Source organism: Lates calcarifer, linkage group LG15 (assembly GCF_001640805.2).
Source record: "Lates calcarifer isolate ASB-BC8 linkage group LG15, TLL_Latcal_v3, whole genome shotgun sequence".
In the NCBI taxonomy this organism is placed as follows: Eukaryota; Metazoa; Chordata; class Actinopteri; family Centropomidae; genus Lates; species Lates calcarifer.
The window spans coordinates 6,082,827-6,103,647 of NC_066847.1; the positions used below are offsets into that span (position 1 = coordinate 6,082,827).

The 20,821-nt window shown below is 39.9% G+C and overlaps 1 protein-coding gene across 2 annotated transcripts; it reads right to left on the reverse strand.

Annotated features, from left to right (window-relative positions):
- Positions 1 to 2,940: 2,940 nt before the first annotated feature.
- scn1ba (sodium channel, voltage-gated, type I, beta a) lies at positions 2,941 to 20,433 on the reverse strand. 2 transcript variants are annotated; one of them, XM_018699925.2, is made up of 6 exons: positions 19,422 to 20,433; positions 9,886 to 10,052; positions 8,590 to 8,827; positions 7,221 to 7,362; positions 6,836 to 6,907; positions 2,941 to 5,878 (listed from the first exon to the last, which is right to left on the reverse strand). In XM_018699925.2, the coding sequence occupies exons 1-5, from the start codon at positions 19,474 to 19,476 to the stop codon at positions 6,841 to 6,843; spliced, it is 669 nt and encodes a 222-aa protein (XP_018555441.1). In that variant the 5' UTR covers positions 19,477 to 20,433; the 3' UTR covers positions 2,941 to 5,878; positions 6,836 to 6,840. The 2 variants fall into 2 exon arrangements, with proteins under 2 accessions (XP_018555441.1, XP_018555442.1); XM_018699926.2 differs by lacking the exon at positions 6,836 to 6,907.
- Between the last annotated feature and the right edge of the window lie 388 nt (positions 20,434 to 20,821).

Here is a 20,821-nt window from a genome sequence, read left to right on the forward strand (position 1 = left end):
CAGAGATTTTTTTCTTCCATGTCCGAGTTGCACCCCATCAAAGGCCATCAGTCTCCGGCGAAAGGGGATAAGGATCATTTCAACACCAGACACTTTAGTTTTCACCCTGATTTTTAGATGTAAATTATACATCTGAAGATAAATCCCAAACACACTCCCACTCCTCCCAGTCTCGTCTGGGTTTTATCTTTTTGCAAAATCAGTGTGTTGGGTGGTGTGCTAGGACATCAAGCTGTTTCTTGGACCGTTACAGTATTTATTATTATTACCAATGACTCTTGATCTGAAGTCCTGTCCTGCTCTTAAGAAGTCATGTGGTGGGTATTTTGTGCTCTGATTTGCTGTTGCGGTGTGGACCAAGAGGAGTTATACGAGAATGATGACTGGTCACAGCAATAATGACAATAGTGATTCTAGTACTTTTTGAATGTTTCAAACAAAGTAGTATATAATAATAATAATAATAATAATGATGAATTGTGTGTGAATGTGTGTAGAAGCAGTAAAAAAAAACAAGCAAAGAAGATTTTGACTTGACAGATGTGTGTGTGTGTGTATGTCTGTGTGTATGTGTGTGCGCTCATGAGGAGTCCTCAATGTTACATTTTCAGATGTTACATTTTCATATTAGCATTTCTTTACTTTTTTTTTCTTTTCTTTTTTGAGATTTCTCTTTCAGGTTTGGTCGTGCACTCTTTGTATTGCAGAGCCAGACCTTGACAGTTCAGGATTTACCGTAGACTTGATTAGGTGGAACCCTAAAATATCAGAACAGTGAGCTACTTATTTATCCAACTGGGTCAGATGTTTCAAAACAAAAGGACCAACCAGAATTTTGTAGGCCCAGATGAAGAAAAAGGGAATCTGTTTTGCAGTATTGTTTAGTTTTTTTGTGTGTGTTTGTAAGATTAATTTGACTTTTTCGTCTCTTTTTATTGAATTCCTTTTTCGTTTTCTATCTTTATTATTTTGTCATCTTAATTTGTTGTATATTTTCAGCCTGTCTTCTCCATCCACTTGATTTTTGACCTCCGACGATGTGAAAACATCTCACTCACCTGTGCTCCCTCTCTTCCCTCTTCTGCTTATTCCCATCACTCAACCCTACACTTTCCTCTGTGTGCTCGCTCCTTCCCTCCACCTGTTCGCTTGCTCTCTCTCTCTCTCTCTCTCTCTCTCTCTCTCTCTCTATATATATATATATATATATATATATATATATCTCTCTATCTCTATCTCTTTTTCTCTCTCTATTTCACTGAAAATAGCGGCAACAGAAGCATGTGGGCCCTGCTGTGCATGGCCATCCGCAGATAACAAAAGGATGTAATATTTATTCGGGGGTGGGGTGGGGGGTGTCTGGGGTGGGGGGGGAGAGAGAGAGAGAGAGAGAGAGAGAGAGAGATGGCTGAGGTGGGGTGGGGGGGGGGATGGGGGGGTGAGAATGTACTGTAAAGATGTGATTGTACACCACGCCATGCAGAGAAATGAAAAGCTCTAAAACATGCAAGTACTCACTTGTCTTTGAGTCTGTGTGTGTCTTTACCTTGAAAAGCATTTGGGTCAAATAAGGCTGCAACTAATCATCGTTTTCATTAACAGTTTGGAATTTTCTTAACAGCTCGGCCCTCAAAATGTAAAAACGAGAAAAAAAAAGTAGAAAGAAAAAATACTGTACAAGAAATGTTTGGGTTTTTTTGCTTTTAAAACACTTCTGCTTGATTAAATCAGGTTTTAACATTACTGACTTCACACAGTGATAAGAGATAGGTTTCAGTAATTCAACTGTAATCTTATCCAAAGAGAAATTCTCTGTTCAAATCAATCCAGTCGTGAGATAAAACTGCTGACTCTGGGACTAGTTTGGTTGACATGATTTGTGCACAGTCACTTTGTGTTACCTTTACTCAGCCATTTTCCAACAGATTGAGGTAGTTGTAGTTTACACAAATGGTATAGAGTGAAAAGTTGCAGTAGCTGACTTACAACCAGGAGACACCAGTAATTAACAGTTAACTCCCAGAATTCAAGCAGCAATAGATAATGCTCAGTGAATAATGTCTGGTGGAAGATACTGTGGAAAATTGAAATTGTTATGATGGATAATATCAAGGCTTCTCTTCTTCCTATCAGGTTATTTACTACCATTTTGTTCATTGTACAGAATGAAGAACCGTCTACAGCACTGAAGAATCAGTGGTATACATAAAGACTTTATCAGTTACTTCGTCATTTTTCTTTTTCTTGCTGCATTACATTGCCTCGTGTATTAATGAAGAAAATAATTGATGGTTGCAGCCTTACAGTTCTTTACCTTGCCCTAGGTTTTCAGTGTGTTAATTAGTTGACACACAAAAAAATAGAAGCTGTTTGATAAAACAATCTATAACCTATAAGCAACAAATATGAACTAAGACAATTAAGGTTTTAAAACTGTAATTTGACGTACAGTCGCTCTATAAGACTGGAGCCAGAGGATAGAGGAGCTGTTACATTGATATTGTACACAAGCTGTGCAAATTATGTAAACCTGTGGGTCTTGATTGCCCTCACACTTATTTGGAGAAATACAAGGTCATATACAACATACAATAATGTAAAACCAAGAAAAGCAGCAGTACTACTGTTGGACTAACTGATAAATCAGCCACTGCTCATTTCTCATCATTTGAGAAAATGTTGGACATGTGCCAAAGTTACTAAAGACAGAGTACTAAATAGATTCTGCTCTTGTTCTGTTAAAATAGGTTACTGTGACATACAAGGCTAAATATGGCCTAAAAACAATGAGCACCCAGCTGCTCCCCACATTCCCAAAACGTGTGGTATCACCTCTTCCCTCCATTATGACTTTCCCAAAGTCAAACCAGGTCATCCACTGCTTTTTAAACTTAGTTTTGGCATTTGTGAGTGCCTGAAAGGAGACAAGAGGTGCTGAGAAAGTGTTACATCAGCATTTATTCCAAATTTTGACTTATTACAAAATTGTTTTTCTCTCAACCAAGATCTGCTGACCACTGCAGGGTTATGACCCCTGTGCCCAGCACTATTTTGCCCCTGTATGTTTTTCAAAGAGCATACTGAGCATACAAGAGCAAACTGTATCAATACACAAAGGTTGTGTCATTAGTGTTTTTAATGGGAATGTATGGGTTTTTGTGACCTGAGGAGAGTTGACAAATTACAAAATTACACATGCTGGTTATTCTTTGGTTTATACCAGCATTTGTCTTCAACCTGTTTTGAAAACGTGGATGGAAATGGACTTTAAGTGTGAATTGAAAATGCATCTGAGTGAAGTGTCCTGACACCTCAGTACATACCACCCACCTACATTTCTACCATTTACTGCCTGTACGATCAAACAAATTCAAGTAAGACACAAGGTGATTTTCCCCATACGAATTTTAATTTTTTCTGTATATCAGTTGTTTCTTTTCTCCTGTTTTTTTGGCAAGCAACATTACCACTCCTACACATGAAGTGACAAGGGCAATTTTAGTTGTTGCTGAAAGAAAACACGCAGACACAAGCAGACCGACAGTGTGGGGAGAAGTGTGGTTATCGTTTCACTGGTTGGTTCATCTGTGCAGGAAAAAGCATTAATGATGAAATAAACTGATGCATACCCAAAAATGAAATCACTCAGTAAGCAGTGTATACATTTCTTGAATGGCCTTAGAAGGAGATTCACTCTTTTATCTTTTTTTGTTTTCTTAATTTTTTTTTTACAAGTTTTTAATCTGTATTTGGACATTCTATGTTTGTACTGAAACAGTCTCTGCTAATTCCATCAGTAAGCATGCAATTACTTTGTATTAATCTATCAGTTTGTGTGTGTCCCCCTCTTAGTATCTCAAAATGTATCAAACTCAGATGAACAGTAAACATGCAGAACGGCAGTGTTTGGCTGCCCTCTAGTGTTCGCCAATAGTTGATAACTGGTCGCCCGGAGAAAGAAGCAAGTTTTTTTTTCATTTTACAAACACTTGAGATTTGTAACAAGGCCTCAGCTCTTTGCTTTTCCCTTTTGGTTTCCACTGGCTTCACCCTGGGAGGCACACTGGACAGGTTTTGTGATACATTTGCCCATGGCAGTTAGATAATAGCGGTTTGCCAAGCCCTTAAGTTTCTACAAAGACACTAAGACATTTGTGTGCTATTACACATCAGTGGGAAAGTTTCCACTGTATACATGAATTCATCTGAAAGTGACACTTCCACATAACGCCGTATTTAGTTTAGTGTGATACGAATTCATCTGGTGGAATAATCATCTCATATGTCACAGGAAGTCACACTTAACCCTCAGATGCCATTTTAATGTAGGAGGAGGTTTTCTCAGCACCAAAATCTGTGAGCAGCTGGTGAATTTACTGCAAGCATACAACGCTCAGCCAATTTAAACAGGCGGTGGTCTGCTGATAAGTCCAGTCATCCTTTTTTAATTAACAGGGTGTTCCAGCTTTAGATGATTGTTGCACAAAATCAACATTTTTGGACACTTAAATACCCGATTTATACATTATAAGCTCTCAGAATCAAGGGAATCAGAGCTCAAACAATCACTATGATGTCTGAGAATTTAAGATAAAACAGTGTCTCATCACAGCTGCTTCCCCATTCCAGTGTTAAACATTAAAAACATGACTGGTACTATGTTTTTCTATAACATTTAACCTACAATTTACAGTGCCTAATGACTGTATTTGCTTTTATATGAGAGCTGATGACTCAAAATCTGAGAATACTTGAAAACTTCTTCAGGCTTCCTCCAGGGACGAGCCAATCACGTAGCAGAATTCACATTTAAAACGGGCAACATTTCACCCGATGTCTGACGATCATGACTCATTGATTTTCACAACTGCTCCATAAGTGACAGTTCATCATATTTTCACAGCTGCTTAATTAGAACCTGCTCTCTTATTCAGTATGTAAAAATGTCTGAAGAAGAAAAAAAAGATTTGCGTGTGTTGTCAGTTTGGGTTTGACCTTTCACGTAGGGTTTGGCAGTTTATCAGCTGATAGATTTGAGTGAATTTTAAGTTTAGGTATCTGCCTGTTGTGTTGATGGACCTGCAGTTAGGTTTTCTGTGACTTTTTCAGGCTGATTTTAATAAATGTTTTGGTAAAAACACCAAATACATTTTATTTTTTGGCAGTAAAACTGGTCAAAATCAAACACCACCACAAAGTATCAGCTGTTGCAGCACTGTTCGCTCTGTAGATTTAAGTAGAGATACATCACAGCAGCAAGAAAATTAGCAATAAAATGTAGTCTTACTAGGATTTAAAAGCTAAATAAATCTAGTCCAAATGTTCTATCTACTCTATCTACAGTTGACACAAGTATGGTTCAAAAACGGACTTTTAAAACCCACATCGGTCAAACCCTGACATCAACACACTATGTGTAATGAAATGAGACAAAACTGATTGAAAACGCCTAAAAACATTGTGACACAACATCTTGAGCACATTGTCAGTCGTTTCGATTAGTTTGTAAGCATGCAAATAGTGAGTGAATATACAATGTAGACCTGTAATATACTCTACATGTGTTCAAAGATTATCTGTGCATACTTATACATCTATATACAGTATAATTCCCTCTCTTCCTCTGTCCTGTTGAACCACGACTTGATGCATTCATCCCGTCCCTCAGAATGGGATACAGTTCAGTCCTTCCCATCCATTTTTATTTTTTTAAAGGAAGTCACTTAAATAACCTCTCTGTGAAGATCTTTCTCCTCTCTGTTTCCATTTTTCCATAATGTGGAGAGGATGGCATGAGGTGAGTGACGGTGAGAGGAGAGGAGAGCACGAAAGTGGACGTGAGATTCCTCAAGGAAGCCGTCTTGAGTTCTTCCTTGACCTGAAGTTAAAAAAACAAAAACAAAAAAACAACGAAACTCTCAGATAAAATGAATGATGTAAAAGACAGGGTGGAGCTGGGGCAAAAGTAACATATCAGCTTTCTTAAAGCAAACAGTTTCTAACAAGGCCCAAGCCTAAAATATAGATAAAATGTGTTTAAGGGATGACCGATGACACATCAGTGTCTTTTATTCCTGTATCGTAATCCAAGATAAAGATAAATTTTTACTATATTCAAGTGGTCTATAGCAAGATTATAGAGGGGAGTAGGACAAAATAGAAATAATGGAGGAAATAATTTAAGTAATTTGAGAGTGCAAATTGATGCAAGGAACAAAATATGTGCATTGAGAATACCAATTTTTAATTTGAGGGGGTAAAACATTTGATTGGCCACTGTGACATGGTTTTAAAGCTAGAGTCTGTGCACGTGTAGTGTTGAAACGTTGCTATTCAGTCAGAAAGTGGCCTAAATAAAGGATGGGATATGCACACAATTGCCTCTCTGCCCACTGAACGGCTTCAAATTTAGTTAAATAATTTGGTTAATATAGCTGGTAAGTCCTTTAGAGAGCTAAAAATTGAATATGCTGCCCTAAACAGAGATTCCTATAAGATGAAGTTGGCTACAGTGGTTCCCAACCTCCAAAACAGGTTCATGTTGTTTAGTTTCTGTCTGCCTGATGTGATTAATAACTAATGTCAGAAATTTGCACCACTTGAAGCACATTAACAACTATGACATCCATTCTCTGTCCTCTAGCCTGGAAGAAGCAGGACACGACTGATTGTATTAAGCATTGTTAAGTTTAGCCCAGTTCTCTCCTGCAGGTGGTGACAATATAACAGGTGGGAGCAAATTGTATATGATTAGTAAAATAAACAGGAAGGAACAAAGGAAAAGACAAAAAGAAACTGAATTCAGAGATCAGGTTTAGTGAAAATTCAGACCTACCAGTGCTATTCTGCCACTTGTACACTTGCACAATTATCTTTACTTTCCGATGCTATAGCTAAATACTCCGCCCTGAGGGAAAGAGAGTGGTAGAGAGGATAAACAGAGGAGAAAAAACAGGCAGTCAAGATCAGTGAATCATCATTAGAACAAGATATCAGTTCAGTGAGGAAAAATGGAAAATGTTTGTTATTTTGAAAAGGGTGGATTGAAACAGCTTGCGTCTTTGCTTTCCAAACAGTGACAGGAAGGAAAAACAAGGGGCGAACGCGGAAGGCGGGAAATCAGGACATTTGGACAGCCCAGCGGGATCTGGATATGAAGGACTGGCACTAGAGAGAGGCTGGCTGCATGTGTGTTTGTGTGTGTTTTAGGTGTTACTCACGCGCTCTCTCTCAAAGCTTCCTCTCCTGCTGCAGAGATCTTCCTGTAGCAGTAAATCATCTCAACCACCAGCCAGAATTGCAACCCAATGATGGAGACATACATCATCACCTCAGACAAGATGGATGCCATTCCCCTGGTGACTACAGAGACAGAGTGGGAGATAAGGTAAGATATAGTGTATCTGTGTGCTCACGGAAATGGGGTTGGATTGACGTTGTACCCTGAAAAGGAAGAGGGTTGCCCAGGCCATACATTCTTTAACGATATGAGTCATAATTCATAACCTCCTATCCTGAATTACAGTGTGTCATAATTCATGTTTCCTGACTGCTGCTGCAGACACAGTTAACGTACAGTATCTGACATCTATAAGAGTTCAGTGTTGTACTATGAAAGCCCCACAGTTTATTGCTAATGGTAGCCTTGCAGTCAAAAAACACCTATTAGTAGTTAACCTGCCTGCTTCAAGTAATAAGAATTAATAAAGGACCAAGCATTGAACCTTGTGGGACACCTTTATGCTAAATGAAGCACTTGTTACTTAAAACACTAAAAGAGCACTTTTATTAACATTGTTGCTAAAGGAAATCAGACAGTGGCTAACTATTTCCACAGACTGTTATCTGATGTAGCTATACTATAAATGAGCATGAGTCTCAGACCACCTTCTAAGTAGTTTGAATAATTGGATTTCAATCTGTCTTGAATGCCTCTTGGATATATTTACACTTCTGTTCCTCTCAAGACATTGAAGTGTAAATGAGGTCAAGGTTTGTGGTGGCAGAGTGCGGTATACAACTGAAATGAAGGAAAAACTGAACTCTTGCAGGAGAATGAATGCTCATACAACTTCAAATCAAAGTCTGCTACTTTTTTGGCCTTTTCAACACAAACTGTACTGCATATAATCTGTGCAAGCTGTTGTTTTTGCTGTCCACGTTTGTTTTGACATGACATTCTTGCACAATTTGTTAGGTCATTTACCACCAGAACTCTGCTTGTTACTGACCAGTTATTCAATGTGTGGTCTACTGTATTTACCCAGTCCTAAGATTTATGCTCTTTCCTGAGTGTCCACGGACCTTTGGAAACAACCTCTATGTGTGCTTTGTCCAGACTTTGTAGTTTTTACCTGGTCCTCAGGTCTGTCTCCAGGTCTATCTTTAACATATTTGAATGTAATAATAAGTTTGATAAATATGGACCCTGGTCTCCCAGCTGCTCTTCAGATATCTCAGAATGACAACATGTTGTCCCCAAACATGAAAACGGACCTAGAAACATGATTCAGTTGTGATTTCAGCTAATATAGTTTCACTTTTTCCCACTCAAACATGCAGAACAAGATCCCTCCCGTCTGCCCTTACGTCGTGGAACCACGTTCATGATGATAATCTTGCTAGTGTTGGTTTGAAACTCGTAGTTGGTGTACGTGAGGATGCGGTTGAACATGCAGTGGTAGGTTCCCTTGTCATTGTAGGTCACATTGAGGATGAAGATGGAGCCGTCCTGTAGGTCCTTGGTGTTCTTGCTGCCGTTCCAGTGCAGACGATCGTAGAAACGTGGGTCGATGATGTCGCCTACTTGATCTTCGTAGCTGTATAACTGGAAGAGAATTATAGAATGGGATTTCTTTGATAGGGAGGAACGCAAAGCAAAATAGGCTGTGAACATTCAGCAAAGTGATCTGACAGTGTTCAGATGTGAGGGAGAAACAGGTTTTAGAGACTATGCCAGTGTCTCCTCATGTTGTAACCATTTGCTACAAATAATTTAAGTGTTGCATTACATCACCTTTGACCTCTTCCACATCAACACCAGACAAGCGTTAGAAAACAGCTGCGGTCAAGGTTTCAATCCCTGCCACTCCTCTGCTCATACACACATCCAAAGTTGTCTTTCCACCTGCTTTTGGATCAAATTAATAATCTTTGGCTTGTAGTCTTATTTATTTACATGTGTAAATAAATAAAACCACAACAGAAAGCTGCTGTTTTCTCTTGGATGTTGGCAGGTGTAAAACAAAGTGATGCGTTGTGTTGTGTTGATATGAATATTCGAATATTCATACCCTGAGCGTCAAGTTTGCATTTCAGTTTTCCTGTCATACTCGAAGACACAGACAGCTGGTCTGTATCTCTCTTTCTGTTATTGACTCAGCTGCAGTTAAGGCCTCACTTCTGCACTTCCTGATGAATTAGTGAATGCACATTCTAAATGGCAGCTGAGGGCTAATGGGATTTCTCCTGCTGTAGGTATTGCATATGTACCATAATGGCCTCTTTGCTTTGCCGGGTGAGGACTCCTGAGGTAAGCAAAAGTGCTGCCTTCCAGCCAACACCCCTCCGTCATGAAAAATGCAAGACTGTGCTCTCTCTCATGATAAATGCATTGCAGCCGTTTCCCAGAAGAGGAGACGCTGTTGTGATGGATATTTGTTTATTCTGATTTTATTTATCACTTTATATGGACACCCGATAACTAATTACTAGCTCTGTTTCCAGTCCTTGTGCTATGCTAAGCTAATCACCATCTGGATGTAGCTTCATATTTACTTTAGCGTGAGAGTGTGAGACTGATACCAATCTAACTCCAAGCATGTTTACCAAAATGTCAAACTAGTACTAGTTTTATTTCTAGTCGTATATCCTGCTACTACTTACAGGGGAAAACTCTGACTCATCTGAAGCCTTGAAGAACCAGTTCACGCTGGCCGTGGCGGGCACCTCACCCCTCATCTTACAGGAGATGCAGCCCAGTTTGAAGCCTTCGTTGGCCACGGCCTCTGTGTCTGAGTCCACCTCCACACAGGCTCCATGGCACAGAGATGCTACAGGGTGAAGAGGATGAAGACCACACAGTAAGAAACCTCATCTTCTCACTTTTTATCTCTCTATTTGCCAGTCACAGGGCTCAGAGGAAACAGCCGTGGGTGGCTGTCATCCTCTTTTTCATGTACCCATGACTCGAGGGATAAGTTGACACACGGGCAGAGCTCTGGAGTTTTTCAGTATCTTAGTACTTGCAGGCAAACTCTCTAAACAATACTTTATAAAACAATATTAGCTACTGTAAATTTTGTATTTTTGCATGCTTGCTTCCAATGCTTATTGCATGCGTGTTTTTTGTTTTTTTTATAACGGGCATATGGCTTTTTCCTTGCATTTTTTTTTATTTCCACTCATCATTTCAGCTCATAGATTGTTGAGAATTTGATTCATTTGGTTTTCAGATTTGCGGTAATTTACATTTGAGGTGTTTTTATTCTGTGAAACTGAGAGGAAATAAAGAGGTTGCAGTGAGCGATATTATTTTCTTGCATTCTGTCAATTGGTATCCGAGCTAAATTCATATATAGAAGCGTGAGTCTATATATGCCATCATCATCATGACACATACTTCTCATCGGCCAGGAGTTACACACCTGTAACTCCAAATGTTTCTTTCTCACACTGCACCTTGCAGTTTCCACTGAGGCCTCAGCATCGTTCTCAACCAATGATCTTGTGCTATTCTCAACTTTGACCTCTGGGGAAGCTTTTGTTTTGAATCGTAAAATGGAGGGGGAGGGAGATGAGGGAGAGGACAGGAAACACATAGCACAAGGCTGATCAGATGAACTTGAAGAAATCTTTAAAGGGTTGGTTGAGATTCACAGTGGCTGCACGTCGTCCATGTAGACAAATACAGAAAAACAAAGCTAAGTTTTGTTACTCCCTGGGATACAAACATTGAAGCGCTGCAGCGAGACATTTGAAAGATTTATACACCACACTGCAGAGAAACATGGAAGGGGAGGAATGGAGGAGGAGGGAGGAAAAAGAAAGTTAGCACAAGCTTAATTAGTAGCCATTTCTACAAAAAGCATGGGGAAATGGGGAAGCAGGAGAGAAGAAGCCTAATGCTGGCTGATGCACTGCAGAAAGAGAAGAGGGAGAGAGGAGAAAAAAGGGAGGGAGGAGAAGAGAAAGTTAAGAACATAATGTAAGACTTAACAGGCCCAAGAATATAAACCCAAACATAACTAACGTTCATTGGCCCCGGTGCCATCATGTTTTATTATATGAGATGGACCCATGCATTTAAAACGAAACGCAGACCCGGACCACCCAGCTGAACCCGAGAACAACTGAACCCAATCCAAAATTTTTTTTGTCAACCTGAACATGGATAAGCAATCAAACACTTTTGTTTTTTTTGCTGCTACTAGCCCCAAATTGTGTTTGCATCAAAGCAACATTAAAACAAGTAATCAGTTGCATTTTTGTTCAGATGGATGAATATACAGAATGGATTGATGAGCACCTGAGGCCTTGTTTTTGTAGTTTTGGCCATTCTTCTTTTTCAAAGCTATAACGTTTTTCACATTGATTGCTGAGATCTGGGAAAGCAGCAACATTTGTTAAACTACATCAGGAATACAAGGAATGTTACTTAAGACTATTTTGATATTGTTGCCATATTCTTTTTTTTTCCAAGCAAGACATCATAATCAAATCATTGCTGTTGAGATTTCTTTTTCTTAGTTTGGTCAAATTTGTATCAGACGTGTTTCAGACAATCTTGATTGCATTAGGGTTTTGCAACTCATCCACTGTGGTGGTGGGTGTGTGTTTGTTTAGTCTAAATGGTTGTTCATTGCTAATTTTGACTGGAATGTGAAAATGGATTTTTCCATCAAATTAACATTTACACAGACCTGAGACCCACCACAGTGACTCAAAGCAGGAAAACTTAAATGTCTGAACCTACAAAACAGGGTTTGGTTAAGCCCAGGGTCTTGGGTTTTCGGGTTTTCTGGGCGGCGGGTCTGCTGAGGACCTCTAGATTGTAACAAACAGACCTGAGGCAAACAGCATTTGCAAATACTTTTCCTGAACTGCATCGAGAACCGGTGCACTTATTCATAGAAAACGATGCAGTGAGCGGAAAGTGTCAAATCGTTGCAATATTTTATATTTTTCTGTTTAATTTCTGCTCTAATTAGCTCTCTTGTCTGTTACAAATGTGACTTGATTGTTTGTGTTAATTACATGCTGCTGTAAGCTGAACCAGCTGTCAGTGCTGCTGCTAATCCTTGGCTGCCAATAGAGGTCGATGAAAGTCATTCATCATTCAATGCTCCTGTAAAATCTCACAGGAAAGCATTTTAACAGACATTTTTGCAAACAGACACCAACAAATGTCAGGTTAAACATTAACATTAAACATTAATATGCAATAACATTTTGACTCAAGTCTGTGAGAGTGTAGGATATCAGCTTCTAGTGTGTAGAAAAGACAGAGAGCCAGAAAGAGACAGAAAGTGAAAGAGACACCAGACAGACACAGGAGCAAGACATCCCATGCAGAAAAACACAGAAGGGTTTGAGATGGAGAAAAGGACGTGAGACCTGGAACACACAGACAGCAGAGATACATTACAGTGATGACAAAGCACTACAAAGAGGGAAATTAAGAGGACGTCCAAAGACGGAAGAGAGGACTTTAGTTGCAGGACAGTGAGAACAAAGAAGAATAAAGACAGATGAAAATTGTAGCAGCACACACGAACAGCGTGAGGAGGTAATCCTGAGGGAGGTTGGTGACGCAGCGAAAGGCGAGATTGTGCAAGGTGAGCAGGGAAGCTGCTGACTGTCTGAAGCTGAGACAGCACGCTAAGATGACAGTGAAAAGACAGAGCAAGAGAGAGAGACGAACATGCAAGCAGACACAAAAGGAACTGTACATCCAAACTGCAGACTAAACAGAGTCAGAGCCACCAAACTGCCTCAGTAATGATTCGCACTAACTGCAGCAGGACACATACACACAGAATCAAAAATGCAAATCCATTGCGTAATCTGTGGACTGAGGTTCAGGATTATGCAACGGATATTCCAGAAATTGCAGATTAGGAGTTTTTTTTCCCCTGACAGGGGGCTGGCTGGTTAATCCCTCATATCAGTTGCTGTATGCCCATGAGGCCTTACAAAGCAAAAAAATTGACTTATAGCTTTAGCACCACAAAAGACCATCCATCCACTGAGGTTAGCTATCTTAGCATGTCACTGGGAGGTAAAGAAAATACAAAAGGATCAAGGTTATGTGCTGAACGGGCCACAAGAGAGAGAAGCAGAAAAGAAAATTGGATAAGCGACAGCAAAAGAGATGAGGGAGGACAACATCTGTTTCCATGGCTGGGTTACTACAGACCTAAATGCACACACATACTGTAGGCATACATAACCTGGGGAAATGCCAAGCATCCATGACATTTCCCTTGACACCAAGCAAGCAAGAGACTTTCCACTGGAACAAGTAGACCATTGAAGCACACTCTCTCTTTCAGTTTACTCCACAAAGCTGTCTCATTGTCGTGGCTGGTAAGAGTGATAGCACACTAGTTTTATAAGTATAGAACAAGCCTGAGGACAACCACAGTTTTTTATCTGTATATCTTCTACTAAAACAGCTGCTCCATCGGATCAAGAGCACACTATCTGTTTTGTGGGGTCCAAAAACCAAAAGAAGACACCCATCATATTTTTTACTTACTCACTTAAAAAACTGATTCCCCCATGAAGTCCAAAATAAGTTCAAGTTGTGTCTCTGGCCATATTCATTCTACTTTTAGCTCTGTTTTTGGTCAAGGATAGAAATCAAGGAAATGAGAGCCAACTAGCAAAATCAATTCCACAATCAAGTTTACAATATGCATCTACTTTTATCACAGCAGTCATAGAAGTTACCCTTTTCATTTGTTTGTGTGTTACCTCACAGCAAATCTTGAAAAGTTGTCACCAGATTTTTGTTTTAACATCGTAACACAAAGCATTTGACTGAACACAATATTTTTTCATTACAAACTGCACTGAGATGAATAGAAAACAATCTGGCACACTTTGCTGCTATATGTCTGTCTGATTTCCTGTTGATCTCACTATGTGTTGCAAGCTCTGCTTTCTTCAGTTTATGCACAAAGGCTCTTGGGGATGTGTGTTCAGAGTCATTTTGTCCTGCAAAATAGATCCAAATCTGTTTTGAAGAATTTAACACAAGGCCTGCATTCATTCTTTTCTCAAGAAATCCTTGACTCAGAGGCCTATTCAACATGGTTTGTACCAACCAGAGCCATATTTGTCCCACAATAATACATATGGTCTTTATGAAGCTTTCTCTGGACAGACATTTTGACTTGACAACCTACAGTACCAGCATAGCAGAATTTAAATCATACATTTGAGTGTAAAGTCAGCACTGTGTTCACTTAAACTTGAAATTTGGTTAAATGTTTTTTAGTTGCACCATCACCACCTAAGCTATAGCACTACATCACCAAACAGCTGGTCAAACAACTGGTATTTTGAAATGAGTGAACCAAAACCATACAACTGTGGGACATTAAATCAAAACAATGAGCTGAAAGGCACAAAAACACTCAGAGAGCAGCAGTCTGTGATACTGTAATTCTCTGATGGTCCATGACTGCAAGCAGCCCCTTTCAAATCACACAATCATTTGATTCATTGTTCATATAAGAATATTGACCAGTGCAGCTTTAAAGCCTGACTTTGTTGTAGTGGTCAATATTTGAAAACCAGCATATTTGCCTGATCTGATTTTCCATTAATTGGCTCAAAACATTCTGTGACATCAAGACTTCAGTGCTTGAAGTCAAAAATATTAGACAAAATATTAGTCATTTTGTCAAAACAGGTTGTTTAAAAACTGACTCAAACGCATTGAGATAAATACCATCTATCTCCACACAAAGAAAAGGATCTGTCCATGTCCTGATTCATAATGTGTATTTGTCCTTGTCTGTCCTTGTGTGGCTCTAGGACGCACACCCACACAAATGCACACACACACTCACACACATGAAATTTCCAGGAGCACTACCTCTGTGAAGTACTGTAAGTGTATGAGTGGAGTGAAGAAGTACGTCACTGGTGCTGATAAAGCATTGTGGCAATGACAGCACTTATGAGCTTCATGTCTCTCTTATTGGTCTGCCTGTCTCCAGGATATCAGCTCCCTCTGCCCCTGTCTTTCTTTCTTGAGTGATTGTTTGTATTGAATTGTTTGTTGCTGCTGTAGCCTCTTCTGTGAGGCTACAGCAGTGTTATTCCATACATCCAGCACTCATGATAAATAAGCTGATCATGTAAAGTCAGAGGGATTTTTGTGTTTGTCTTGGGTGGTTTCCACCATAGGAAATAAGTTTTTATTTTTTCCAGAGGGGAGCAGCAAAGTATTCTTTCCAATGAAAATGAGAAACAGCCATGTATTAAAATATAAAAGTGTATTTTTATCAATTCTTACTTGCAGATTTGTTTTTGCTTTAGCAGTTTAATGCATCATAGCACATTTACTAAGCAAAAATACTTTGCTATTTTGATGGTGTTAACAAATATTACTGATAAACCAATGAGTTCCCTGGTCTACAAATACAAATTGAATTGTGTGGAAGGTCATTTTGTCCTTCAAAGCTCCTCTCGCTCTCCAGCTGCTACAGGGCACCCTGGGATTACAGACCTCATACAGCTGGATGAACAGGGGCTCAGGTGTGTGCATGTGCATGTCTATTTGCATGACATGTGCGTGACACAAGTGAACAGGACACATGCAGCCTGCAATTAGGTCGCGGCACAGTATCTTGCTCCAGATTTGTGGGATAGAAAAGGATCTCGCAATAGAAAGAAAAAAAACCTTCAAATAGAATCAAAATTAAACTCCCGTCAGAATTAGATTCATGCAGCAGTTGCAGATGGGGGACAATGAATGGCTCTTATAGTTTCAAAAATCACATTCATGTTTTTGTTCAGACTGCAGGGCCACTCTGATGGAGTGCATCAATCAAGAACTCTTTGTTTACAATGCCTGCTGCTCGTGCGGGGCAATAAATATAGATCCAGACATCCTATATGTTATATGTAGCAGCCATTGCAGGTTGCAACCTTATTTTATCAGGGTTATAAGTACACTCAGCTGCCAATAGAGGTGACTGAAGTTGTCATATGCTGCAGAAGCTACAAAAAATGTGAATTAAAAATCTCACACTTCATTCTAATGTGTTATTCTCCTAGTTTAAGAGTTTGGAAAAACTATAACCTGTATCACAATTCAGAGTATGAACATTTTTTTTAAATAATTCCTACAGGGAAATACAGACTGTAAATCGGACTTAATAGTCTTTTAAAAAATTACTGCAGTGCATTACTAGCTATAAGTGGTTTATGTATCTCCCTGAAACTTACACTGTAACTTATGATGAGCCTCTTTGTAATTTAATTTCCAGTTTGTGCAGATGCAGTGGTTAGAGTGGAGTGTTGGAAAGGACATGGAATCTAAATGGCTTGATGGTGTGGTTGTTCAAATATCCTGTTGACAGTGATGGAGGCGTTTGACCGTAAGGTTGTACTTAAGCCATCTGTAGACTAAATGGCTCTATGGTGCATCTGCGGACACAAAGAGTTTCTCTGCTGCAATGCTTAAGTTAAAGATGCCATCACATGCATTAGGTCTTAGGAGCCTGTTTTCTGAAGATTAAGGACACACAACTCTGTCATCTGATTAGTTTGTGTCATATCTGAATAAAATGTAATCATTACTGAGGTGTTGTTTGTAGGGATTTTTCTATTCTCATTCTTCATTTAAAAAATGGAAACAGTCCTTCATAATTTATGCGTCTTCAGTGCTGCTATTCAGAAAAGTGTCTGAGCTCTTTTCACAGCATAGTCTGCCTCAGCCTCTAGTTAAACATTTTCTTTTCAGAGGAGACAGTGGGTGATTGCACAGGTATCTGTGGACTATTGTGGAAGGTCTTGTTGTCACATTTGGAAAAAGAGGAGTTGAAGAGTTTTTGGGTTTTTTTTATTCTGAGAATCACAAAGATGGTTGAGGATGAGCTACAAGTGATTTCTAAGTGTGTTTTATTGTATTTTGGGACAAACTGCCCCTTTATCTCTCCTATTTCTTCTTTTTTCTGATTACATTTGCCCTCTGCAACTGTCGCCAGCCTTCATTTAGATGGAGCTTAGCATGATGGAGCATGGGTGGAGCTTGTGATCATCACCAAATCATCCCAGTTAATATTTAACAGTTGTAATATGTGTATTTCCTTTCCTTGTAGCTCCACTGCCTTCCAGAAACATCTTGAATTCCATCTGTTTTTTTTCCTTTTGTTGAAGCTCATGCAAATGCACATTTCAAAATTAAAAAAGAGCACATGCTGCTATTTTTATCAGCCTCAATCTGTTCCTTTTCCCCTTCTTTTGGGAGATTCCATCCAATTTCCTGTCTCGCCTTATATCCTCATCCGCGCTGCGTCCAGCTCCAGATGTGCTCACTCACTTTAGTCTTTAACTAACCCGCCAGCCATTCATCCAAACCGTCTATTTCTGTCAATCGAGGTTGTGTAACCTTCTTACTTTTTGTCAAGCTTCATTTCTCCGCTCACTGTTTGCTTCCTGGTTCAACTTTCTGCAGCTCTGCCACTTTATTTAGAGGAATAACAACACAACCATGATCTTTGTTCTTTTTGAAATTATGAAGCTCTGTTGACTTTTCCATGTGGGTGTGGTTGTTAGTATTGTTGTCAGTGACAGAGTGTGAGACAGAGCAGCTGGCTGACAGAGATAAGTGCTCAGTAAATCTCTCTTTTTAATGCGTTGCTTCCTTTTTGTGCTTGATTTTAAATCTAAGTGCTTAAAATAAGATTATCTTTGACGACAGCATGTCATCAAAAAACTTCTGACATGGGCATGAAACATTAAAAATGGCAAATCTTTTTTTGTTTGTTTTGTTTTAATTTGGATTTAGTTTCTGCAAAGTGCAAAGTTTAAAAAGTTAAAGCATTTAAAAGAAGAAAAACATGAACATTTACCAACATCTACATCTTACTTAAATTGCCTCCAGCAATTTTTAAGGCATACTAATTGACTGTTTTGCTTTTAGTTATGTTTTTAAATAGACTAAGAAGCCACAAATAAAGAGAATTTGGCTGCAGACATAAATAATGATGACTTCCTTGCAGAGTTGCTTCTCCTATGGGTGTCAGGAGACTGACAGTAACATAAAGGTGATGGATTATGTAGCTCAGGCTATTTTCACATCAGTGGAAGGTGTTTTCCTGCTATAAAAGAATAAATGGCAGTAGATGGCTTCTTGTGAAGGTGGGAAATTGAGTCGTGATTTCTCAAATGATGCAGATACCAGCAGGAGGGGCAGAAATTCTCCTTTTTATGATGCTAGTTTTCTTGAGCAGAATTGGTATATAAGTTGCACATACAGTAGGGACCCAGTCTAAGTGAAAACTGAATTTTTTGTGCAGCAGGTGTATAGATGGATGAATGTCCAGTCAACTGATCTAGCTCTTGTTGATTAACTAATTAGTCAATCAATGCAAAAATTAATCAGCAACTATTTTGATAATTGATTTATTATTTAAACAAATTTCCAAGCAAAGACACTAAACCAAAGAATGTTTAGTGTCTTTTCTCTGTTTGTAAAGTGAATATCTTTGTCACCTTGGCCTGTGGGAAGTAGTGACAGGCATTTTTCACTATTTTCTGACATTTATAAACTAATTATAAGACTGAATTATCAATAAAAACATTGGCATATTAATTGATAATGAAAATAATCATTTGATACAGCTCTGAAGTGCAAACACATGCACAGACACACACATCAGAGGGATGCTTTGCCCCAGTGTAACACACAGCAAGATATGAATAATCTACATTGTTCTAGACCTTTGAATACACAATGGCTGCTATCTGTGTGTGTGTGTGTGTGTGTGTGTGTGTGTGAGAGAGAGAGAGAGAGAGAGAGAGTATGCACTGTCCATTTTATAGGCCCCACATGGCCTCATCTCATTACTCTGAAAAAGAAAAAAACCTGAACAGCTGGGCTTTTAGCGATCAATCCAGCAGTGATGGAACCACAAACATTCACTCACACATCTGCATCCGAACACACACAAACACAAACGTATCCATTCACAAACACACTCCCAGACTTGAGAAAACCCCCAAAAACATTGCTAACAAACAGAGCCGACAGTGGTAGAGAGGGCAACATCAGACAATAGGAAACACCTCCAGTAACACGCAGCACAGACAGTGAATGGGAAATTGGATGGTGGCTCATATGCATGCCAAGGTGTTGCCATCGCGGGGTCGCCATGGGAACACAACCACTGCCCACTCACCTTGAAGTGCCAGGAGGGCCAGAGGTAACAGCAGCAGCTCTTGCACTGCAGACATCCTGACAGAGGAAAGAAGACTGGTGGCAGCTCTCAGCGGTGTCAAAACACACCACACACACACTCTTTCTCTCTGTCTCTCTCTCTCTCTCTCTCACACACACACTGCAGAATGTGAAACACACAGGCAGGAAAAACAGAGCTACAGCAGCTATTCCAGCTTGGTGATGAGCACAAAGATACCAAAGACGTCCAAACTAGGAGAAAACAGTCTGGGAAGTGAGAGGAGGGGACTATTTCCTGAAGCTGTTGGGACTCTGGGTGTGGTCCACTTGGGTGTCCCCTTCTTCTCCTCCTCCTCTTTTTTCTTTTCAGCTGATACAAGGGCAGGGAAAAAGGGGTGGGTTGGTGGGTCTTCTTGACGATCTGTTCTTCTTAAACACCTGAATAACCTGACAACAGCAGAGTGGAAGGTGCGCTGCCTTGGCTCCTCATGTCCCAGGATCTAAATCACTCTATTTAGCTGGAGAGTCTGTCCAGCCTCTGAGTGTGGGAGCGTATAGAGTTACCAGAGGGAAGAATCACTTGGAGTTTCAGGTTTCGGCCTCTTGTCTCTCCGAAAGCGGCCTTTGTTCAACTATTTATACTCTGTGGCACACCCTCAGGCCTCCACAATGAGACTGTGTGCACTGAATAATGCCAGTATTCTGACTCGCAGACTGGTCAATAAATGGCACTGTCAGTGATTAAACAATAAAATCACCCGGAAGACTGATATCTTAGGCTGATCTGATTGTGGGGTGATGCTGATATGTCCGATGGAATTTGTACTGGAGATGGAAGACGCAACGTGTGTATGTGTGTGTGAGAGAGAGAGAATCGTGCAATGGGGCTGGGGGTGATAGTGCAGCTCAAAAAGTCTGTCAAAATGTCAAAATGCTGTGTGCATGAATGCCTTGGACAGGAAACATTTAGCTGCACTCACTGACTTTTTTTCTCCCCCTTGTGTAGGACTGCAGATGTGACCTGAGCAAAAAAAGGAGGGTCTGTGCTTGATAGAGGAGCCACAGTGTGGATGAAATGGCAAATGGAAGCAGTGTGAAGTATCCTCTCGCTTGTTTCCACCTCTCTTTGGCTTTGGAAGAAAATTACAATTATCACCTTTGTTATTGTTATTGCCTCAAATCAGTGTTATTGCTTTCTTTTCACAGTCCCAAATTTGCAGACACACAACTACATATCTCCTCAGGTAAAGCTCTGGGACAGTGATCTAGGGCAGAGTCTGGTTGCTTCTTACTTATTCAAGTGAAATCCTCCGCTCTTCGTGCACACCCGTGAAGCCATATGGTTTGTTCAGCTGCTGTCTGCGCATGGTGCTCACAGGCTCAGCACAGGTGGCTCTGCTG